General features: G+C 38.7%; 4 protein-coding genes across 4 annotated transcripts; 2 read left to right on the top strand and 2 right to left on the bottom strand.

Moving 5' to 3' along the window:
- Positions 1-177: 177 nt before the first annotated feature.
- LOC124537335 (cleavage and polyadenylation specificity factor 73) lies at positions 178-11713 on the top strand. The gene is made up of 14 exons (XM_047114159.1): positions 178-392; positions 649-712; positions 949-1046; positions 1338-1466; positions 1963-2140; positions 2251-2340; positions 2894-3044; positions 3697-3872; positions 9078-9207; positions 9711-9886; positions 10157-10297; positions 10698-10806; positions 10929-11359; positions 11438-11713. The coding sequence occupies exons 1-14, from the start codon at positions 319-321 to the stop codon at positions 11552-11554; spliced, it is 2064 nt and encodes a 687-aa protein (XP_046970115.1). The 5' UTR covers positions 178-318; the 3' UTR covers positions 11555-11713.
- Positions 5036-8036, bottom strand: LOC124537337 (delta(24)-sterol reductase-like). Its single transcript, XM_047114160.1, has 4 exons — positions 7868-8036; positions 6994-7192; positions 6374-6641; positions 5036-6199 (listed from the first exon to the last, which is right to left on the bottom strand). The coding sequence occupies exons 2-4, from the start codon at positions 7180-7182 to the stop codon at positions 5052-5054; spliced, it is 1605 nt and encodes a 534-aa protein (XP_046970116.1). The 5' UTR covers positions 7183-7192; positions 7868-8036; the 3' UTR covers positions 5036-5051.
- A 1167-nt stretch (positions 11714-12880) lies between the features above and the next one.
- On the bottom strand, positions 12881-22424 carry LOC124537247 (general transcription factor IIH subunit 4). Its single transcript, XM_047114019.1, is given in 13 exon segments — positions 12881-13028; positions 14648-14788; positions 15516-15630; positions 16296-16486; positions 17294-17377; positions 18119-18226; positions 18744-18816; positions 18900-19085; positions 19447-19578; positions 20132-20236; positions 20446-20653; positions 22104-22239; positions 22242-22424. Coding segments are annotated over 13 exon segments (1806 nt in total). The 3' UTR covers positions 12881-12884.
- A 67-nt stretch (positions 22425-22491) lies between these two features.
- Positions 22492-24511, top strand: LOC124537246. The gene has a single exon (XM_047114018.1). The coding sequence runs from the start codon at positions 22492-22494 to the stop codon at positions 23185-23187; it is 696 nt and encodes a 231-aa protein (XP_046969974.1). The 3' UTR covers positions 23188-24511.
- The last annotated feature ends 284 nt before the right edge of the window (positions 24512-24795 follow it).

The raw sequence follows: 24795 nt of genomic DNA, 5'->3' as shown, positions 1-24795 counted from the left end.
CGCAATAAACCAAACACTATTTTAGTAGATTTATATTGATTAATATATAATATAAAATACTTATTATTTGAGTTTTAAAAAATAAGGACCTTATTATTAAATATTATGACAATGTAACTTTTATTTTTTTATAAAATCCATTTTCGTTTCAAGTGACAGTTAATTTGACAAATGCTAGCAGCCTAGCAGGCACTGGCAGATAAACATTAAACATAACCTATCTTGGTGCCCGGTTTTGTTGTTATTAAATAATTTAATTATTAAGTTGAACGTTTATAACTATTTGTATGATATTAAAGTAAATTAATAAAGTTAATCATGACTACTAATCCGCGGAAGGGTACCGAACCGGGACCTTTGGAGGAGAGTGATCAACTAACTATACGGCCCTTGTAAATATTTTTATTTTATTTCATTGTTTATTTTATATTCAATGCCATATCATATGTCCATCGTATGTTGTTTTAATTTACGACTCTCTCATATTATTTAATATTTTAGGATTTTTAGAATTTTTTAAATATAATTTAATGTATTTGTTTATTGCTACAATCAACACAAGACTTAAAATATTATAACTACTAAATATTCAATTGTATTTGTATATATATGGAAGTATTAACATTGGAATAATTCATTTAATTTCAGAGGAGCCGGTCAAGAAGTTGGAAGATCATGCATCATGCTAGAGTTTAAAGGAAAGAAAATTATGGTTAGTAAAACACATCATAATTTTCAAACATAATTGTAATAAATTTTTAATATTTATCGAGCCACATTGAATTTGGTGACTGGCTCAGTAAACTGTAGGCCCTAGGATTTTGGGCTATTTGTTAATTAAGAAATAAAATTAACTCAATGGAGTACATTTTTTCTGTGTCATATCTAAGACTGAATTTGATCAAGAGAGAATGGGCATTATCTTAAACTTATTTTTTGTGTTTTCAGCTCGATTGCGGTATACATCCAGGGCTCTCAGGGATGGATGCACTGCCATTTGTAGATTTAATAGAAGCAGATGAAGTTGATTTGCTATTGATATCTCAGTAAGTTACCTTGTAATGTTGTATGTTACGAGTAATAAATAATTCCTGGTATACATTATATACCATCTTATTTAAGACTAGTAAATGAACCACTTAATTTTTAGTGGTCACATTTAATTGATGTTGCAAAAACATAACTCACTAATTATTCAGTTAATGACTTCAAGTTGGGAACTAAGTTCATATCAGATCAAAATTAATTGACAGGTTAAAATTAAATCTTTCATATATAACATGTTCAGTTTTGTTTACCTAGGGTTCTAACCTTACCTATGGTATCTCTTTTTACAGTTTCCATTTAGACCACAGTGGAGCCTTGCCGTGGTTCCTTACCAAGACTTCCTTCAAGGGTCGAGTATTTATGACACATGCTACAAAAGCCATCTACAGGTGGCTAGTTTCTGATTATATTAAAGTTAGGTAAGTGTTTCTTACTTAATAGTCGTTATGGATTTTAATAAAGCTTTTAATTGTGTGGACCATATGATCCTAAGTCAAAATCAGCATCAAAATGAGCATCCTGTTGATAAATGAGAATTTGGTTCTATAGTTCACAAAATATTTTAAAAATCAAATAGAATCTCTTATTATATGTATTTCTAAAAATACTTTTAATCAGATCTTTAAGTGTACCCCAGGGTTCCATTTTGGGCTCTTTACTATTCAATGCTTACCTTTTTGGATGTTGCCTCAACAAAGCTAATTGTTAATGTATGTTGATATTAATAAAGTATTTTATAAAATATGATTCATATAAACCCGAAAATTAATAATAATAGCAATAAATAATGACAGTTATATCAACAATGATCTTAAGAGAATATTTACATTTAAAAATAAGTCAACACTGAGGAATTAAATTCCAAAAGCTTTGAAAGCATTTTCTACCGCCGCTCACATCTCTCGTGGCCCACAGCAACATATCGACGGAGCAGATGCTCTACACGGAGTCGGACCTGGAGGGCTCCATGGACCGCATCGAGACGATCAACTTCCACGAGGAGCGCGACGTGCGCGGCGTGCGCTTCTGGGCCTACAACGCGGGCCACGTGCTGGGCGCCGCCATGTTCATGATCGAGATCGCCGGCGTCAAGGTCACTCCGAACTACTTTACTATTTAATCAAGCCTTAAAGTTCGCTATTTGACTTAATCGATGACGTAGAGACGGCTTCATTTTGAATAATTATATTTTATTTCTCTCAGGTTTTATACACGGGTGACTTCTCTCGTCAAGAGGACAGGCATTTGATGGCGGCAGAAATTCCAACGGTACATCCGGACGTGCTTATCACGGTGCGTTTTTAGAAGAATGTTTTATTTTTGAAAGTAAATAAAATAAAAACGTATTAATATTAAATATGAATATTTATAATCATATTGGTATTGGAAGTGAGTCAGAAGTTTAAAAATTACATTCATTAACCATTTGCTTACTCAAATTGTATAGAAATGTTTTTATTGAAATTGAATAGTTTATTAACGTATTATTTGTAAAGAAACGATTCGGAAGATATGTTTGATCGTTATTAAAATTATGAATAGTAAGCATCCCAAAATCGAGCCCTGGGGGACGCCTTTTACTAGATGAAATAGATATCACACAATTTATAGATAATGGAAGTAATCTGTTCGTTAAATAAGATATCAACGATTTAAATATAACTAATTCACGTGGTCACGTGACCACGAACACTGCAAAGTGCTCGAAACGTCGGGATGTTTAAAAATAATTAATATACGCGATTCATCCGTTATAATTAGTTTTATTTAAATGTGTAATAATCGCGAAAATTTAAGACAACATTAAGATATGAACGAGTTTCCCAAGTGCAAGGTGTGTGCGCAGGAGTCGACGTACGGCACGCACATCCACGAGAAGCGCGAGGAGCGCGAGTCGCGCTTCACGGGGCTCGTGAGCGACATCGTGCAGCGCGGCGGCCGCTGCCTCATCCCCGTGTTCGCGCTCGGCCGCGCGCAGGAGCTGCTGCTCATCCTCGGTGCGTGCGCCCTGCTGCCCTGCCCTATATACAACAACAACAACAACAACAGCCTGTAAATTCCCACTGCTGGGCTAAAGGCCTCCTCTCCCTTTGAGGGGAAGGTTTGCAACATATTCCACCACGCTGTTCCAATGCGGGTTGGTGGAATACACATGTGGCAGAATTTCTATGAAATTTGTCACATGCAGGTTTCCTCACGATGTTATCCTTCACCGCTGAGCACGAGACGAATTATAAAGAGAAATTAAGCACACGAATCAGCGGTGCTTGGTTGGGTTTGAACCCGCAATCATCGGTTAAGATGCACGCGTTCTAACCACTGGGCCGTCTCGACTCCTCCTGTCGAGATGGATGTCCTGGAGTCGAGATGGCCCTGCCCTTTATCCATCAGATATTCTATCGCCTAGCGGCAATACTTTTTGCTGTGCTCTGTGACTTGGTGGTGGTGACTGGTTAACATTTCGATTTCTACGGACGTCACTTCTACGACGGTTATTTGATGTCATTTTATTTTAAAAAAAAAATTGTAGGTGTTTGTTCCTCATAACAATGACGAATTTGAACAAACTTAGTGCATTGAGTTCTTGGTTCCGTATTCAAAGATTTAAAAATATCGGTCAACATTTTTAAACGATTCGCTGTATTGCAGACGAGTACTGGTCCCTGCACCCCGAGCTGCAGGACATACCGATATACTACGCGTCGTCTCTCGCCAAGAAGTGCATGGCGGTGTACCAGACCTACGTGAACGCCATGAACGACCGCATCCGCCGGCAGATCGCCGTCAACAACCCCTTCGTGTTCCGCCACATATCTAATTTGAAGGTGAGTCTCGATTTATTTATCACAAGCTCATCTAGGTACCAAGCATTCATCATTGCTACATATTTTACCCTCATATAGTAATACTAGTCAGTGTATATATTTATAAAAATAGTAAAATAATATGTAGAATTTAATGTTAATTTACATATATAAAGCTAATAAATGTATCGAATCAAAAAAAATCAAAATCAAAATTAACTTTATTCAAGTGGGGTTTTATAAGCACTTTTGAATCGTCAATTAACAATTAAGTGAACCTACCACGGGTTCGGAAAGTAGATTCTACCGCGAAGAACCGGCAAGAAACAAAGTAGTTACTCTTTTCAACATTTAAAAAATACAAAGTCATGTTAGTTAATACAATTATTTAAATTAACATATCCTGCGTGGAAGTCGACAGGTATTAATTTCACGCTTTTTTATCATCTACAAAATCTTATATCGAGTAATACGCCTTTTTTACCAATGTTTTTTTTATAAACGATTTGAATTTACATAACGGCAAAGTTAAAAATGTCTGCGGATTTTTATTAATCAAATTGACGGAAAAAGTGAAATTTTCGAACACAATAACTCACACGGAAGTTGAAATAAAGTGAAACATGGCAACACTGGACGTACCCGCTCTCTATTTGGGGTCGACGCAGCATGCCTTCTTATTCCATACCTCTCTCTCGGACGTCATCTCACAAGTAACATTCTTTGCGATATCGTCTTTCACACAATCCACTCATCGTTTCAATAAATGTATGAAGTGAGTTGTTGAGAATAAGATTCGTAAATTTTAATCTATTAATGCTCTTGTGTTCATAAATAATTTCGTGATTGATGGTGAAGGAAAGAATCGTGAGGGAAAAATTGTTTGAATATGTTTTTGTTTGGAATAGTTATAGGTGTGGATAAATGTGCCAACTGATAGTAATTGGTCACTACGACTCATATATTTTAGCGCTGTAAGAATTATTTCATGCTTGTAATACCAATGTGCTACCAACTTTTGGTACTAAGATGTTATGTCATTTGGAAAACGCCACACAACAATAGCAAGTATTCCTGTTTGGCAGTAGGGTATATATAGTAGGTAGGAGTTCAGATTCAGAGTGTATATGTTTACAGTAACAATAAGGCATTTATTTAAAAAAAAATAACAAAGTAATAAAAAAAAATGTGTGTCGGTCATTAGCCTTTAATGACATTTTCTTCTCCGATCGCAAACACGTCTATTTCGGGCTTAATCTTATCATAAAGGTGAGGGAACGCTCCCTCCGCGCTATACTTCTGCCTGACAACCTCGTAGAGTGTCAAGTCAAACATCTCTTCGAATTCCTTTCTCGTCATGAATATATCTGCGTAAAGGAACGAGAAGCCGCCAACATCGCGAGTGAACTTCTCCATTTCTCTCATAGCGCTCACGGGGTTGTACGGCTTTTTGTCCTTCACTTTACCCGGAACGCCGTAAACTCCTAAGTCGTTGTACATTGCGTAACTCGTTTTCGGTACCAAGTATTTGCTGTGAGGTCGACGCAGCTGACCGGACAGTGGACCGTGATCGATAACTTTGCACGGATACACCAGCAGAGGAAACTTCTCGAACAGTTTGCCGGCAATGGCAATTTGCTTTTCTAATTCTTGTAGTGGTAGGACGATGTCCTGGAATACTTGTTTCGTGAACGTATAAGCTCGGACGCCTGGCGTTGTTGTGAACTTGAGAAAAGCCGGCTTTGGAGGTAACAGCCACCCGAAAAGTAGTCTAAATAATGGGTGATTTCCAAATGAAATCATATCCTCGACGACCCAAAATATAGGTCTGTTATGGCGTAGCAAATAATCTCTCAGTGGTATCAGTTCAACACCCTCGCCCCTCTCCAGGAATGATTCGACGTGTTTGTAGAACCAGGGCTTGTACCATCTCGAGCAATGGTTCACTGTGACCTTTTTGTCGTAGTCGGAATAATCTCCAGTCATAATGACAGCCTTGTCAGCGCTAAATATAGTAGCTTCTATGTAATCTGGATGATAAGTCGGCGTGGACTCATTCGCTCCGGACAGGTCTCTTATCATATCGCAGTAATTCTTTTGTCCTTCAACGGGTGTGTATTTTATTTTGATGTAGGGTTTAATTTTGACGATTTTCAATGTCAAAGCGACGAGGAATCCCAAGCTGCCGTGAGACCAGGGCAGAGCTTTGAAGAGATCCGAGTATTCGTTTTCCGCTGTGGCGGTCACGAGGCAACCGTCGCCAAGTACGACCTCGTAGCTTGTAATCGTTTCGTGGTAGAGACCCGCCTTGTGTGAGTGTGTCGACATGCCGGTTCCAAGAGCTAGACCTGTAGGAAACAATTTAGACAATTGTAGTTCATTATTTTTTTATTTTTCTTAAAAATTGTCAAAAGTTGAAACGTTACTATTTTAATGTCTCGTTGCATAAAGATATGGCCTTTCTGAATAAAGGGCCTTAAGTATTTTTATTTTAAATATTTTAAAATGAATAATTTCCATACCTCCCAGTGTTGCATCTTCCAATTCAATAGTAACAGCCAAAGAGTACCCCTTAGGTATTAAATATTCAGTAATATCCCCTATTGTGACCATGGGCTCAACTCTGACGGTCATGGCCTTCTCGTCGAGCTCCAATATGTCATACAGAGGTATCGCAACTTTGTGGTGTAAGTGCTTTTGGAAGAATGTCGTGGAAAGTGAGAGCCAATTGGGTCTGGATGTGCAAAGCAGACGACGATTCTTTGCTGGTAGCCTGTTCCATTTTTGAATCTGGAATTTCGGAAATGGATTATTAGAAGCTATTTATATTTATACAATAAACAACTGGAATTGTAAATAGCTATTGTATATATTTAACACAACAACAACAACATGTACAGCCTGCAAATTTCCCACTGGTCATATTCCAGAACACTGCTCCAATGCGGCTTGTTGGATTCACATGTGGCAGAATTTCGTTAAAATTAGACACATGCAGGTTTTCTCACGATGTTTCCCTTCACCGTCGAGCTCAGAGTGCCGATTCGAAACCGTAATCATCGGTTAAGATGTACACAATTTAACTTCCCAAGTACCCTATTATGGTTGAAATGTTGTGTTGATTTTAAATAATGGCGCTCACCGTAGATTGTATCTCGCTAACTGCACTGTCGTGTCTCTGCGGGTCGCTGTTCAGTTTCCGTACGAAGGCTCGTAAGCGCAGAAAAAGAGTGAAGAGGAAGCTTGCGGGCAGGCAGAATGCACAGACTACAAACTCGCGATGATCTTCTAACCATTGTATTATACGGTTTTTCAAACTTTCCGGCAGCATTTTTTACGATCTGTAATGTAAAGGGAAATAAAACAATGATAACTACATAACTGTTAAGACTTACAAAAATATAAATAGGCACTTTTTGCTACTGATTATTTTTGCTCTAAATGGAGGAGTCTTGATCCTTGTAGTAACAATAATAGCAACATAACTGTACTAAATATATTACAAATTTATATAATGAAACTTCATTTAAATCAATTCGGGTACTTCATTCAAGCTCGTACAAGCAATTTTGAATCTTCATTTAATATGATTTAATTAATTGTAATTTTACCAGTTCGGAGTGTTGACTCCACTATTAAAAGGTACCGACAAGATGCAACATGCATTGCTAAAAAACAGAAGAAATATACTTTTTTTAAATAAATTAATTGTTGCTATGTCGGAAGCCTCATCCCGACTTAGTGACTTTTAAAATATTTAAAATGCAGTAATCTAGCAGCAACAATATCCGTTATATTAATAATGTCACTTACTACTACTACATATATATACAACATATACTTTTTATAAAATTTGTACAATTTTGAAATCGCCCTAATCTTTTTGATATTAATATTTAAAACATTATGGCATACGGCACCGCATCAGATGTCTACTAAAATATTATTTAAAAAAAGTTACAAATCATACACATACATAAACATTTAATTACAAAATACAAAGTTTACTCACTAACCTCAAAATTTCACAGCGGTAACCGTTGCCCTTGTCATTGAGAATAAAATCAAATGATTTGCTACGATGACTTATTAATAATTTGCAGATAAAAACTGAGATATGAAGCAGCTGCTAAAATCCAATGATAACACCAACTACTGATTTACGTTGATAAAGTTTTATATATTGAATATGTAATCTTATCGTTTGTTTGTTTATATATCGAATGTGGTTAGTTTAATACCGGGTCACTCAATAAAACAAAAGAAACCGTTGTTATTATCACTGGATAGGTTATAATATACAGATACATTCCAACCCAAATTGTGTCTACTTGAATCTATAATTTTATTCGTAACTATTGGCAATAATCTTACTACCTTATTCACGATCAAAGTATTGAAATTAATTGTAAAGACCCCAATTTAATGTTGCCTTACTTCTGTCCAAATGAAATAATTATTTTTGTTATTGTGTTTTCATACAATGATGAATGTTTAGCGTAAATCGGAACGCAGTTTGTTTCCGAAAACGTTCAATGACCTGACTCTTTTTTTATTATTTCAAGGTCATATCACTCACCCATATCGAATTGTTTTGTTACCATTACGCGCCTATATTGTAATCAAGATATGGCAGATATGACACTTTTTTATTATAATTCAGTGTTACCAAGTAGTTAAATTATAGCTTATCATTAGATTTTATAATTAATAAAAAATAATCAACTCTTTAAGTGTTTTTTTTTTAATTAAAAATATATTAATTATTAAAGCGTAACAGATTGTCTAAAACATTATTTAGTATTTCTGAACAATTTTTAGCAGATTTTCAAGCTAATTGCTACTAAACGGGACCTTATTAATAAAGTTAAATCAAATCAATCAAATTTGATTTTATATATTTCTGATAGGCTCAAAGAAAAGAAAATGCACGTCTAAAGATATATAATACAGTATAAGAAAACGTCATGGTATAATTAACTTTGTGGTTATACCGTATCATGAGAATGGCTTACAATGCTTTTCAAAAACAAACGAAAATTACAGGCAAAGGTCTTAAATCGTTGTCCTTTTTGCTGTTATGTGTCAAAAGTAAAATTCTCCTTTGCACGAGAAATGCTTCCCTTTGAAACGCGTCTCGGAATAAGAAGGATCACAATGACATATACATCTCGTATATGTAAATGTGAAAATTATATGTATCGATTTGAAATGGCTTTTCGACAGGGTATCGACCACTTCGAGGATATAGGTCCGTGTGTGATCATGGCGTCACCCGGTATGATGCAGTCCGGTCTATCCAGAGAACTCTTTGAATCCTGGTGCACTGATCCCAAAAATGGTGTCATTATAGCTGGTAAGTTAAATATACATTTTTTTATGGTATAGGTTGGCGGACGAGCATATAAGCCACCTGATGGTAAGTGGTCACCATCACCCATAGACAATGACGCTGTAAGAAATATTAACTATTCCTTACATCGTCAATGTACCAACCAACTTTGGGAACTAAGATGTTATGTCCCTTGTGCCTGTAGTTACACTGGCTCACTCTTCAAACCGGAACACAACAATACTGAGTACTGTTATTTGGGGGTAGAATAACTGATGAGTGGGTGGTACCTACCCAGAGGGGCTTGCACAAAGCTCTACCACCAAGTAATATTTAATATGGCGAACCCATTATATCAAAATCTAATTTTAAGGTAAAAAAAGGTAAGTTTTAAGGTAAAGTCCAATGTTTACGAAATTATGTTTTAAACTTTGAGGCTGAACGGTTAAGGTACTATGTTATGTATACGTTAATGAATTAGTTCTACAAGTTTTTGGATAAACAATGTGTATTTCTCTGTCGCGCAGGGTACTGCGTGGAGGGCACCCTGGCTAAGACCATCCTGTCGGAGCCGGAGGAGATCACGTCCATGTCGGGTCAGAAGCTGCCGCTCAAGATGTCGGTGGACTACATTTCTTTCTCAGCGCATACGGACTACCAGCAGACCTCAGAATTTATCAACATACTGAAACCACCGCATGTCGTAAGTGAACTCATACTTCTTGTCCGTTTGTCTTAAATTTATCAATTTATTAATAAATATACGTAATAATTAATAAAGATAATTGGTAAAATGTAAAACGCAATGGAATTTTAGTCTCCATTGATTAATGCATTATTTTGAGTGTAGTTTATAAGTTTAAAGGAACAACAATGGGTCGATTGGCGATTTATAAAAAAAGTTAAGGTATATAATCTTGTTTGTATTTATTGCTGAGTGAACACCTCGTGAACAGATCTGTGTCGGCCGCAGGTGCTGGTGCACGGCGAGCAGAACGAGATGTCCCGCCTGAAGGCGGCGCTGCAGCGCGAGCACCGCGGCCGCCTCGCGCTGCACACGCCGCGCAACACGCAGCTGCTCGCGCTCACCTTCCGCGGGGACCGCACCGCCAAGGTCACACACACACACACGCACGCACCGCCTTCCGCGGGGACCGCACCGCCAAGGTCGCACACACACACACACACACACACACATAGACATACACACACAGACACATACGCGCAAACACACACACGCACACACACACACGCACACACACACACGCACACACACACACTCACATACGCACGCACACACACACGCACGCACACACACACACACGCACACACTCACGCACACACACACACACACACACACACACGCACGCACACACACACACACACACAGACACACACGCGCACTCACGCACGCACACACACACACACACAAATACACACACACACGTACCGCCAAGGCCGTTTAGTGTTTAAAATACTGCACTAAGTAACTAAATATTATGTGTCACTTGTAGGTGATGGGGTCTCTGGCGATGGAGCCGCCGATGCCGGGACGGCAGCTGGAGGGTATACTAGTAAAGAGGAACTTCAATTATCACATTCTGGCGCCTTCGGACCTCAATAGTGAGCTTTCAGATATTTATTTTAAATCAAATTAAATGACATTTGGTAATATGATATCAAACCCACTCGTGGACTACGACGCTACCGAAGCGAGTGAGTGGAGCGTTAGTGCGTGTGCGCAGAGTACACGGAGCTGTCGCAGTCGGAGGTGTCGCAGCGCGTGTCGGTGTCGTACGGCGGCTCGGCGGCGCTGCTGCGGCACGCCGTGCTGCGCGTGGCCGGGCCCGTGGCCTTCGTCAGCGACACGCGCTGGCGCCTCTACGGCTGCCTCGACCTCACGCTGGAGCTGCCGCTCGTCACGCTGGAGTGGCAGGCGCAGCCCGTGTCCGACATGTACGCCGACGCCGTGCTGGCCGCGCTGCTGGGCGCCGCCGCCGCCGCGCCCGCGCCCGCCCCGCTGGCGCCCAAGCTCGACCGCATGCACTTCAAGGAGTGCGTCATCGAGATGTTCCAGGAGATGTTCGGCGAGGACGCCGTGCCCAAGATGTTCAAGGGCGACAAGCTGCACGTCGACGTGGCCGGCCGGCGCGCGCACGTCGACCTGCTCGCCATGGTGAGGCCCCCGCGCGCCCCGCACGCCCTCCACCCCGCCCCGCACTCCGCCCGCCAGTACTGACCGCGTGCCTTGCAGGAGGTGTCGTGCCCCGAGGATGAGGGCCTGGAGCGCAGCGCGCAGGCGGCGCTCAGCAAGCTGTACGCGGCGCTGGCGCCCGTCAAGCCGCCGCCCGCGCCCGCCGACGCGCACTGACGCCCGGCGGCGCCGCTAGCGACATCGTCAAATAAAAACGAACTTTTTGTTTTAGAGTATACAGAGGACGCGTTTCATTCTGTATCGGCCCTACCTGACACGTGTGACAAAAATATGTTTTGTGTATCATTTATTTAGATTGGTATTGCGATAGCATCCAGGCATCGCACGATGGCGTAATATAATATAAAATGCGTTAGTCTAAATTCCATAATTATTGTCTACGAATTCAATTTTATAAATATGACAAATTTGAATCGAGTTTTTCAAAATTAGAACTATTACACGAGGGCTAGACGAGGCTTTGGTGCAAATGAATCGTTCTTGAAACAGTCTTACTTGTAATTATAAATAAGTCTTAATCTATTGTAAATTTTATTTTTATAAATAAAATAATTACGTATTTAAGATTTTTCATTTTGATGTGTAGTATAATATAATAAAAAGTACATTTAAAGCCTACTTGACTGGTTTTTAAAATCCATTTTATATTATTTAGGAGAGGTTAAGGATCAGTATAAGTAGATTTTATTATTTCTAGTACATATTTTCCGAAAAATATCATATTAAAAATTCAATATTTAAATAACGCGCGAAAACGCTACCTGGACAATATGGCGCTGCAATAGGGTCGATGACTTCACTTTGCTGTATTTTAATCTGGGGTACATATAGTAGAAAAACAAGGTTTAAAAGAGTGACTTCATCATAAGCCCGGCCAATCAGGAGCGTTTTGTGTCACGTAACAAACATTTGAAAAAATGCATTTTTGTTTATTGATTTTTAAATAAATTAAGTGTTATGTTCAAGTTTCGTAAGTAAATAACCATTTCTAAACTCATAGTATACACTGATTACAATAATTCACAATTTATTTTTCGCATTGTCAAATAGCCTCCTGCCAATAAATATGAAATCGCGTCTCGATAACTTTTAAAATTATAAAAGTATGTATTTCTAAGTGAATAAGTAACCTCCAAGATTTAGTTTCCTGGAAAATATCCTGTCACCAAAAAATATTTGGAATTTCCAAAAATAAAAAGGGGACTGTAATAAATTTCAAAATTAAGCCTACAAACGCAATAGTTTTAGCTGTTACTTCATAGTCTTTTAGAAGTTTTATTACAACACACAACGGAAGGAGAAAGAAAATTACAAATATTGCAAAAAATTATTTATTTACAAGTATACATATGTAATTAACAGTCTTAATTATTACCACTAACAAATACTAAAATACAGTCGCCTCGGAGCGAATTAACTTTCGCAGTCGACAATTGGCACAAATCTCGAGGGCTCCGGCTCACTTCCTAACTGAGTGTTCCTCAGCTCAGGAGGACTTGGAGTAGCGCTTCCAGAAGCGCTTGACGTCGTCGTGCGCGGCGCGCGTGAGCACGAGCGTGCGCGCGCGCTCGCTGTGCCACGTCAGGAAGCCGCAGCGCGACGCGTACTCGCGCAGCACGCCGAACTCCGCCTGCGCACGTTTGTTTATTTATTTATTTATTATTTCATTTGGCAATCCAACAGTGTTACAATCTACACTATAGTCTGTTCGCGTTAAGAATGCAGTGAGTTGTCATTGTTTACCGGCCTGACTCCGCCCCCTTCGACCAATCAAATCTTTTCAAATTACAAAGTCAAGTTCACATTTAATTAATTATTACCTGATATTTTTATAATATAAATTTTGTTTATTTATATATCTATATTTCATTTATTCTAGCTGTACAGTGTACACCTAATAATTAATGTAACCTATAGCTACTAGATGACGTTATGGTAAAATATGTAAATTTCTACATCGCGATGGCAAGATTCGCAAACGATTGTATATAGTGTTAAGAATTTTGTTGATTAATACCCCAATTCGATTTTTTATTTTAATGTGTATTTTTAAATTCATTATACTTAGTCTTTAAAACAAATATAATTTGTTGGAATTTTAACACAAATATGCATACACCTTCACCCTGCTGTTAAAAAATATTTGATTGGTCAGGGGGCGGAGTAAAGCCGGTAAACAATGACAACTCACTGCATTCTTAACGCGAACAGACTATAATATTATAAAGAGGAAAACTTTGTTTGTTTGGTTGTAATGAATAGGCTCAAAAACTACTGGACCGATTTTAAAAATTCTTTCACCATTCGAAAGCTAAATTAATCCCGCATAACATAGGCTAAATTTTATTTTGAAAAAAAAAAAAATAGGGTTCCGTAAGATATTTTGGGTTTTTCGGACATAAAAGGAAAAAATCTACCAAAAAAAGTTGATTTTTTGCGTATGATGCCTAAACTATAAAAGATAGAACTATAAAATGTTCTAACTCCGGTACTTAGAGGGCATAATGGCCTCCGACCCTAAGAACCTCATCAGATTCGTGGCTGATGTTGGTCTGGCTGAGGTGTTGTGATCACGAATTTGAGGTTTATCACAATAGATCCAAGCGCCGGTTGCAGTAATTCTTCAAATGTGACCGTGCCTCAGCAGTAGGGATATTAGAAGACTGATTATGAACCGTTATCTACGCGGGCGAAGCCGCGGGCGACCGCTAGTATCTTATAAAATTTAATAATATAATGCAAAAATTATGACAAAAAAAGGATTCGGATATAACATTAATTCGAAAAGCAGTTACAATATGAAAGTTTTTTACTAGTTATTTATAGAAGTTAAACAATTTGTGATAGGTATAGGTACTGTTCATTTTCACTGTTCACTGTTACATTCAACCCAGGGCCGTATTTAGGGGAGGGCAACCGGGGCAACTGCCCTGGGGCCTCCACATAAGTGGGGGCCACAGTTTTCAGCAAGTTAACAAATACCGAGATATAGTCAAATTATAATAATGTTATTATTTAATATTTTAAAAGTTACCGATACAAGTAAATAACTGATAGCTTACTGATTGCTATAAAAAAAGTAATTAATTCATGATAATATAATTATTAGGTTCTCACGCTTCTGTTTGTCTAGGGCCCCCACTGCTTTGTGGCCCGGGGCCTTCCAGACCTTTAAATCCGGCTCTGATTCAGCCGTTAGACAAAACCTACATAACCATTGATGTAACTATAATATTCGCCTTAACACACCTGAGACAGGAACTGATTGTAGACGATGCCCTCGGTGTAGGTGAACCTGTTCCGCTCGCTCTCCCACAGCTGGATCTGATCCACGACGGTGGGCGGCAGCACGGACGACGTCCTTATCCCGGCCGTCTCCGACTTCAACATCTACAACCACGTATAGTACGACACAAATTAGATGTAGCATCGGAAAATGAAATGGAATGAAAATAAAACCGATTACTGCCGATTTACACAACCAATAGAAATAGCCCCCTATAGCGCCATTCGACGCTATTCGTCGCTATAGATTCTAGCGTCAGAGAAAGTAAGTGCATGTAAAATAAACGTGTCAAATTGACGAATATATTAGGTCTTGTGATATTACAAGTTATAACGTTTGTGCAAAGACCATATTCGCATGAGAAATAAATATTGATAATTTGGGCTAGCATACTTAATTCGGATATGATCGGTTTTACGAATTTTGCCGATGCGACATCTAAGTTGTGTCGTACTATACTAATTATTACTTAACTGTATTGGTGGCGATAGTAGTTTGACAGTAGCAGAAACCATTATTTATTTCATTAGTAAATACTTAAAAAATTTTTTCAAGGGAAACTTGTCGGTTAGTGTGATGTGCAGCATCTTATCTCATTCCAATCTCTATTATACATATATACAAAAATATATACTTTGTAACTTTTGCACATTTAATCTGTAATAGATGTAATCTGTAACATTATAATGCAAATATTTTATAACTCATACATAACGCCTGGCTTCCGTCTCCCCAGGGTCTTTTTGACCCTCCTTGGGCAAGGTATTTTTGTATGTCCTTTTAACATCACGATCCAAAAGTGCTCATGTTGAGCCTGTTACACACACATACCTGCGGGTGCGAGTGCTGTTCAAGGTAGCGGATGATCTGCTGCGCGGAGATGCCGCCCCGCAGCGCCGCGCGCACCGACTCGCGCGTCAGCACGCCCACCACCACGTCCGGGAACCTACACATATACATTACTGACGTTATGACAACAGTGGTTAGGATAGGATGATTGCGGGTTCAAACCCAGGCAAGCACCGCTGATTCATGTGCTGAATTTGTCTTTAAAATTCGTGCTCAGCGGTGAAGGAAAACATCGTGAGGAAACCTGCATGTGACAAATTTCATAGAAATTCTGCGACGTGTGTATTCCACCAACCCGCATTGGAACAGCGTGGTGGAATATGTTCCCAACCTTCTCCTCAATGGGAGAAGAATTTACAGGCTGTTGTTGTTGTTGAATCCTCTGCTGTGACCTGGATTTTTTATGAAGTGGTAAACTAGCAACATGCACCAAATGGAAAATGAAACTACCCCCACCCATGAACGACACTGGGAGGCCCACACCCGGTTGCATTGTTGGAATGATCGGGATGTCACACTTGTTTAGTGAATAAAATATCCATCCGGCTGCATTTTTTTCGAATTATCATCAGAGTGGTAAACTAGCGAGATGCTCACTGAATGGAAAGTGAAACTACCCCCACCCATGAACGACACTGGGAGGCCTGTACCGGGTTGCATTGTTTGCCTTTAAGGAATGATCGGGATGTCACACTTTTCAGTGAATAGAATATCCAACCGGCTGCAATTTTTTCGAATTTTCATCAGAGTGAGCCAGTGTACCTGTAGATGAGCTCAGTGAACAAGCCCAGCAGGGCGACCTGCAGCGTGGTCTGCGTGTAGGCATACACGCGATAGTTGGTCTCGACGAGGATGTAGCCGGCGCTGGCGGCGGCCTCCAGCGGCGCGATGCCGTCCTTCACGCACGTGATGTTCAACGCCAACCGCGTGGGGTAGAAGCGCCCTGCCTTGCGCTGCAGAGTCACATGTTACTAATATCATATCGGTCGAATTGACATAGGCTTCTCTGCTGAGGTAGCATTTATTTATTTATTTAAAATGCTTTATTGCACAACACATTTTTTTTTTTTTATGGTATAGGTTGGCGGACGAGCATATGGGCCACCTGCTGGTAAGTGGTCACCATCGCCCATATGCTGAGGTAGTATTTATTTATTTATTTAAAATGCTTTATTGCACAACACATTTTTTTTTTTTTATGGTATAGGTTGGCGGACGAGCATATGGGCCACCTGATGGTAAGTGGTCACCATCGCCCATAGACATTAACGCTGTAAGAATTATTAACTATTCCTTACATCGTCAATGTGCCACCAACCTTGGGAACTAAGATGTTATGTCCCTTGTGCCTGTAGTTACACATGGAAAAAAAAGGGGAAATATAAAACATAAAATAAGTACATGGTGCGCAAAGGCGATCTTATCGCTTATAACGATCTTTCACAGACAACATTTGGTGATAGGAGCTTAGAACGAAAACAGGTAAGTGAAGAAAAAGATATGAAAAAATGAGGAAAAGTACAATATAATAATATTTATACTGAGGTATAATAATAAACTACACATAACTACACACCAATAATACATACATAGAAATATAATATATATCAAAATATACATACATATATACATAAATATAAACTACATATTATCTTATGTTGAGGATCTCCAAATTTTTGAAGATCATTTCATTAAATCTGTGATGCACAATTTTATCCAATAAAATATATATATCATAACTAAATGTTATAATTCCTGACCTTTCTCTGATAAACGAGACCAAATTCCCTGAGATGCTGCAGAAACACCAACATGTTGTTACTCATTCCTTCCGTGCTGTAATCCTGACGAAACAGATTCAAATCAATTTTATGATGTATCAATCAAACCATAAATAGTTTTTTTAATTAATTGGCCACCTAATACGTCATCGACTGCCCTTGACCAATGAGCATTCAGTAATCTGCATGATCATTGGTTAATTAATTAATTTGGTCTTGCTGAGTTTCAGAAATGGAAGACTTGTTATTTCTGTCGAGTTTATTTACTTGTTTTATAATAATAATAAATATTTCATCTATAATCAACACAGTACAATAACATCACAAAGATTGCTTCCTTCTTTTAAGTACAGTATATATACAATAGCATATACAGTATAAACATATTGTGAGGAAGGCCTTGAGCATGGATGTGGATGGATGTAGAGGTAGAGGACCAAGGAAACGATGGATGGAATGTGTGAAAGACGATATGGTTAGAAAAAATGTTGCTTGTGAGATGACGTCTGACAGAGAAGTATGGAAGGAGAAGACATGCTGCGCTGACCCCAAATAAAATTGGGATAAGGGCAGGAGGATGATGATGATATGTATATATTTTTTAAGATTTGCGGCCATTATTTTTATTAATGTTTAACACTGTGTGGATGACATTACAAGTATTGTTAGAAATTTTAGACGATTTTTTTTTTACAATTAAGATTCAATAGTTTTCGAATGATAATATTTATGCACCTTTCAAAGATTTAAAACAAATATGCAACAAAGTTGAGTTGCATATTAGTGGGTTTAGTGGAACAGTACCTTTCCGAGCGTGCTGAAGCTGAGCTGGTAGAGGAAGGCGAGGCACTCGGCCGCGCTCAGGCTGCGCTTCTCCGCAGTGTGCAGGTAGTGCTGCAGGAATAACCACACCTGCAACCGGTTAAAAAAAAACATATATATTAAATCTAGCATTTTAAGATATCTATAATTCATGTGACTCAGTCTGTGCGTTCACATAGTGTACACTTTCGCCTTATAAGTCCCAGATGCAGTGCACATCATATTTACAGAATTTAATGAAAATATAAGTAAGTAAGTAAAGTAAGTAGCAGCCTGTAAATTTCCCACTGCTGGGATAAGGCCTCCTCTTCCATTAAGGAGAGGGTTTGGTACATATTCCACCACGCTGTACCAATGCGGGTTGGTAGAATGCACATGTGGCATCATATTTTAACTGTAAATCGTTTTATGGTATACTGTAGTAGTAAAAAGTTATTAAAGTTAACTGTTTACACTAAACTAAACTATAAGCTCTACAGCTATTAAGAATACTGCCATAAGCTCAGTACACTCCTAAATATTTTATCTCACTCCTGCGCTTTTTGGTTAAAATCATGCGCTGAATGCATTTGAATTTCCCAACCTATTCAAGACTAGTGTTCTATACCTGTTTAGCAGTGCTGAGCAGTAGAAATTGGAACCCTGCCCTTGTTATCACAGCTGTGCCATCTTCTGCATCTCTGAAATCAAATCAAAAGTTTAACGTTAACTTTCAAAGATTTGTTGTAGTTCACATGTTTCATCAGTTGATTGAGTAAGCAACCTAGTCATGAGGCCGGCGTGAAGCAGGATGCGCACGGCGTCAGCGCTGATGCCCTCGGTCTGTGCCGAGCCCACCATATAGTGCAGCACGCACTCCCAGCGTTCCAGCGCATAAGCGTCCAGGAACGCCACGTCACGCGCCTTGCCGTCCGGCTCCAGCGACGACGACATGCTCCATGGCCGCCCACTGCAATAAAGATAAAAACGAAATTAAATTCATTTTCATACATAATAAGTTCGCATGCAATACATATAAATATATAAACATTTTAAATTAACATGGCTATTTCTATAACTAAAGTTATTCACCATAAAGACTCTTAAGTAAATACATGAAAGTCTCGTGAACAAGACATTCGTAGATAATGTCGAAATATCGAGCTCCACTGAATAAAAATAAAAAACATGGTAAATATCCTGAAATAAATAATATAAACAGTATGATAGAAATCTAATTAACACACCTAAAATAAAAAAACCTTTCAATTTGGAAAATTGTTTAACAGATATAATGTTAATTTCACTAAATTATCTAAAGCTAAACTTACCCTCCAAGTAGTGCAACTTTAAGGTTTTTCTTGAATGATTGAGAGAGCATCCATCCTGGAAGCCCACCTGGAATAGGCGCCTCCTGCCACACTGACAGCTCTGACAGTGCCTCACATGCTTTACTTTGTTCCCTGGAAATGTGGAACACAAATATTTAGCGGCACTACTAGTAGCTTAATTACTTAAGGTTACAGTTGTTTTATTCTAGTTATTTGTCAAAATAATTGAAGCATGTATTATTTATAAAAACTAAAGCATTGACTTAAAAGTTATCAAAACAAATAGTCATCTTAAAGAATGTTTTTTTCAATGCTTTCATTTCTCAATTTGATTACAGCTATCATGGTGGAATTTAGGCAACTGCTATTTTAGTGCAAAAGAGTTAAATGATGTCATAATTCAATGAGTTGTTTTTGTATCAGGAAAATCTATTAAGTTTTTTAAAGCCCACCTGAGGCTTGAACCCTCAAAATATAGAGCCTAAAAAACTATCCACTAGACTTATAAAGAAACATTGGTTTAATATATACCTATAGCAACTTTTTATTTTTGGTATAAAACTAAAAAGCTCATGTTTTTGTAGAATTAAGAGAAATTTCAAAGTAGATTTTTGGAGCAAACAATTATTTTATATTATTCTATTTATCTGTATTGCAATATTTTTTTATGAAACAAATATCATACTTTGCATGTGTTTGTGTAACCCATGATGCTACCACGGCCTGTGGGACAGGCTGCTCCACAAACAGCAGTCGGATTACAAAGTGCCTTGCTAACTCTGGCAGCTCACTAAAAGAAATGAAATAATTAAAATAGAGACACCTACTGAAAGTGTGGGTTAGCAATAAATAGATTATAATTGGAATAACAAATATTTATGAGATATTTAAAAGTTATGTACAAGAGTTACATCGCAAGAACTTTACTTTAACTATATTTTAGTACATAACCTTAATGCTTTACTACATAGATTTAAATTAATGTTCAGTTAAGCTTACCGGTAAACAGCTAAACATATAGTTGGATAGTTGTATAATGTCTCTAAAAACTGTGGTGACCGACTTTTTAAATACTCATGAAGATCCTTGCACTGTAATGTAGGCGAAGGGTTGATATTTGATGCAGATTTTGATTTCGATGACTCTGACATAGTTAACAAACACTACAAATTGAAAGCTAGGAAGATTACATTTATTTTTAAAGTCCCTTTTTAATAGAAACTAAACATATAAATTATAAACCTAATTCAGTTGGCAAAACAATTTCACAAAGCTTCTGTCCTGACAACAAACTGGTTGACAGATTTAACGTCAAAATTGCTGAAAAAATATGACAGTGACAATTGACATCTTTCACTTCAACTTTTTTTCACGATTCATTTTTTAATAGCAAATGTTAAACAAAGAAAAGCTTAATTTAAAGTTTTTGAGACGAGTTCCATTCATTTTAAAACGTGATAATAATGTTGAATAATAATGTTTTTGAAGTTTAAATGTTCTCTCATTGTCTTTCTTATTTTTACCTAAGAAATAATTTTATGAAATTACAAGATTTTTGTATATATATATATTTTCTTATTTTACATTATCATCATAGTTATTCAATTTACTAAATCATCTTAATAGTTGTTTTCTAGTTGGCTATTTTTTATCTTTAAACAAACGGACTTTTTGATACAAGGTCAATGGAAAATTCACAAAAAAACTATGTTGACCTAATCCGAAAAAAAGAACATGAAAATTTTTCAATTATTTTTAATTAAATATGTTGTTATTACGCTTTAATCATAAATAAAAGTCACAGGACATGATCATGCCTTGACAATTTAAATTTAATTTTAGTACTCCTTATTAAGCTTGAACACAGCAGTAAACATTCTTGCTGTTGCTGGTCCTACAAGCGATTGGTTCACAAAATTCATATAAGAAATACTGATGATCATAATTTAAATACTAGTAGCTTTCATGAGATTGTGAGAGATGAGTTTCTATAACAAGGCTACCAATACATAAGTTTTTTTGTTAAAATCTGAAGTTATTTATGAATGTACTTGGTTTTTTATTTATAATTTTGTCAATTGTACTTGAATGTCAAGGGACCATAAATTTAATTTTATTAATCTAACAATATATAATTTGCTTTAAAATTGTGTAGCTCCTTGTTCATAATATTGTATGTAAAAATATTGTTGACAAAAAATTATTAGCTACATTTTTTATAATATTTTAATGTTTATTGTTAAAAGAGGTATCATGTTTTGTACCATGTAAGAAATGTATCCTTTGAAAGCCATTTTATAAGTATTATATTAATATCTACCTGATATAACGAAGCATTTTTATATAAAAAAAAAAAAAACATTGCTATAAGTATCAGTGTTATATATATTCGAATTAAGTTGATAATATCGGTAAACTATATAGTAAAGTTAAAGAAAAAACAATCATACTAAAAACTTACTTTCAATAACGTTTATAAAAAAAAACTTGAAATTGAAGTTATGATCCTCAAAGCAGTAAGGTTCAAGTTCGTAGGAACAAGAAATTAACTAACATATTGCCTGTATAAGCCTACACCAATGGGATTTTATAATCTCTTTTGTCCCATACAAAAGAAAAAAGTGTACTCACACATGTTTGCTCTTATCGCACACAACTGTAGTTCTCTATACCGACAGGCACACACTAGCGCCCGGCGGCGAGTTCACCGCATTCATTCTCGTCGGCAGATGGCGGATGCAGTAGACGCCTTCCGTCAGTCGCGCATAGACAACTCGTCGAGTACAGTGCTATATTCCGTTTCGCTCAGCACCATTTTGTGTATAACATTTCGAACGGGACATTGTGTGTATGTGCTCCGTGAATAATTGTAAACCACGAACAAAGTGTACAACGTAGTTTAGTGTTTCACTTTCGACATGCCCGCGGAGGGATCGATGCGATATCTCGGGCGCTTGTAGAAACCGCGCCTCCGTCATGAGCGAGTGATCGTCGACGTAAAAAAAGTTGACACAGGAAACATGTCTGGGCGGACCGCCGACGCGGATGCGAGCGAAGGGTTCGAGTTCGAAATTCGAAAGCGGTCATGTCATCGCCTCTCGGATTTCGTATAAGTCACCGTCCAATGTCAAAATCGTGCACTCACCGCGAGCGGCGAGCGTCCGGAGCCAGCGGACAATGCAGTCGTTGGTAGTGTGGTGGGCGGTGGTATCGGCGGCCTGGGCGCTGGCGGGCGCCTGCTCCAGCTCCATCTCCAAGCGGCCGGCGAGGCCGGCGCGCCCGCAGCGCCCGCCGCCGCAGCCGCAGCCGCAGCCGCGCCTGAATGTCACCTTCCCCATCTTTAAGTGTGAGCCTGATTACTCGGAATACTACTGTCTCAACGGCGGAAAGTGCTTCACCGTCGTGATCTCGGACAGCCCCATCTACAACTGTGAGTGTCAGAGTGGATACGTGGGCCCGCGGTGCGAGTTCAAGGACCTGGACGACTCGTACATGCTGACGAGCCGGCAGCTCATGATGGAGACGGCGTCGATAGCGGGCGGCGCGACGGTGGCGGTGTTCCTCGCTATTCTAGTCTGCTTCGGCGCGTGGGTGCGCCTGCACCGGCGAGGCAAGGCGCCGCTGTCGCCGGAGCGCGGGCTGGTGCAGCTGGTGGCGGTGGCGGCGCCGCGGGGCCGCGTGCAGCTGTGTGCGGCGCCCGCGCCCGCGCCCGCGCCCGCGCCCGCGCCTCCTCCGCGCTAGTGCCGTGCTCGTTCCTCGGACTCTGCCAGAGCGACCTGTTCATACTGTATCTTGTGTACATATAGTTAGATTATGTGTTAAGTTATGTGGAGAGACCGGGAGATATAAAATTTATGTGATAATTATTTTACGAAGCTCATAATTTATTTTGAAGTAATTTCTTTTGTATATACCGGATCCGAGCCATTCTGAAGTGTTGCGTTTGTCAAATTTCAGTCCTTCCCTCGGTGTTTGTGAAATGTAATCTGTATTATTTTGTTCATATTCAGTGTATTGGACTTGTGAGATCAGTGACGACCATGTACCTAAGGCTACTCGCTTCAAGTAGAGCTGTTATGTTGTGTATTGTTGGCACTATATCGCAGGAGGCAGGAGACTTGTCTCTCTGATGTAAATAACTTATCTCATTTTCTGTTTGTTGTATTTAAAATTCTTATTGGATTTGTAATTGAAAAACTGATAAATGTAGTCTGGCATGTTTGCATCAAACAGACAAGTGTTTCCTGTGGGTGCCTCTGGTTCCACTGCATGTTATTGTTTTGTAATGTAGCAAATGTTTAGTAAGTGGGCTCGCTGTATGCCCCTGGTTATCATGTCTTGCATTGCAATCGGTCGGCCCATTGCAATGCAAACATTGTAATAAGAGGACTATGTGTATATTGAGGGCCGGGAGCATGTGCAGGCCTCATGGCTCGGCCCAGCCGCAGGGCGTACTGTCTAGATAGTTGTGAATCAATGTTAATTGTATTTATAGTTCTATAAAGATAGAATGTGATGAATTTGGATGCTTTTGAGGCAGTAGCGAGTAGTGCAGTTCCTATCACCGTAGCCCCGGGCGCGCAGCCCGCACATTCCATCGCGCGGATAGAGTATTTTACTGGTGTCAGTATTATTTTGTAATACGAGTGTTAAGCCGGCAGCTTTACTTTATTTTTTAATTTATACCTGATATCCCACTGGGATAGCGCTGTATTATATTCGTTTAAAGGCTGAGATGTGCCCTTAATGAGAAGGCTTCTTGTAAATATAGCCCGTGTAGGTATTTATTAGATATTTATGAACATTTATTTATTGACTGCTTTATTTAGTTAAAACTCGATGATCGGCCGCATCCATTTCGCCTAATAATAATTATTAACGGTTGCAATTAAACCTTGCTAAGCACGGCCTCGCCTATCGTATTCCCTATTGTAATCTCACTGTGAATCTCGTTTTGTAAAAATCGTAAAACATTGGATGGTGTATAAATTCACTCTTGCAGTGTCGGCTGCCGTTCCTTTCCTAGTTCTTACGCGAAGTTCGTCGCTAACCTCTCACTGTCGGATATAGCAATGTTTTACGGTCTTTCTCTCTATCGTCATGTATTCTTAAAGCTGTGTTAATATTGTTAATCGCTCCAGGCGGCTCACACTGTAGGGTGACACAAAAAAATAGCAAATTGTTTATGGACTGCGTCCTCTCATGTGCGTTTGGGGACTGATAACTTGGATTTGTTTTACTCTAGACCGTTCTCTAGCATTCCTTGGCTATTTCATGTGTTTGACGTACGATGTGATGTCGCCAGCTTCTCAGTTCCCAAAGCGAGAAACTTCATCGAATGAGTGTTGT

The sequence above is a fragment of the Vanessa cardui genome, chromosome 18, assembly GCF_905220365.1.
Source record: "Vanessa cardui chromosome 18, ilVanCard2.1, whole genome shotgun sequence".
Taxonomy (NCBI): Eukaryota; Metazoa; Arthropoda; class Insecta; order Lepidoptera; family Nymphalidae; genus Vanessa; species Vanessa cardui.
This window is presented reverse-complemented; position numbering and strand designations above follow the sequence as displayed.

What these genes read in the sequence shown, in the direction of transcription:
- LOC124537335 (XM_047114159.1), top strand. Translation starts at nt 319, where the DNA reads ATGACTACTAATCCGCGGAAGGGTACCGAACCGGGACCTTTGGAGGAG. An exon ending in GCCACATATCTAATTTGAAG is followed by an intron (nt 3,873 to 9,077) that starts GTGAGTCTCGAT and finishes GCTTTTCGACAG; the next exon opens with GGTATCGACCACTTCGAGGA. An exon ending in GGCGCCTTCGGACCTCAATA is followed by an intron (nt 10,807 to 10,928) that starts GTGAGCTTTCAG and finishes GCGTGTGCGCAG; the next exon opens with AGTACACGGAGCTGTCGCAG.
- LOC124537337 (XM_047114160.1), bottom strand. Translation starts at nt 7,182, where the DNA reads ATGCTGCCGGAAAGTTTGAAAAACCGTATAATACAATGGTTAGAAGAT. An exon ending in TTAGCGAGATACAATCTACG is followed by an intron (nt 6,642 to 6,993) that starts GTGAGCGCCATT and finishes CCGAAATTCCAG; the next exon opens with ATTCAAAAATGGAACAGGCT. An exon ending in GGAAGATGCAACACTGGGAG is followed by an intron (nt 6,200 to 6,373) that starts GTATGGAAATTA and finishes TGTTTCCTACAG; the next exon opens with GTCTAGCTCTTGGAACCGGC.
- LOC124537246 (XM_047114018.1), top strand. Translation starts at nt 22,492, where the DNA reads ATGCGAGCGAAGGGTTCGAGTTCGAAATTCGAAAGCGGTCATGTCATC.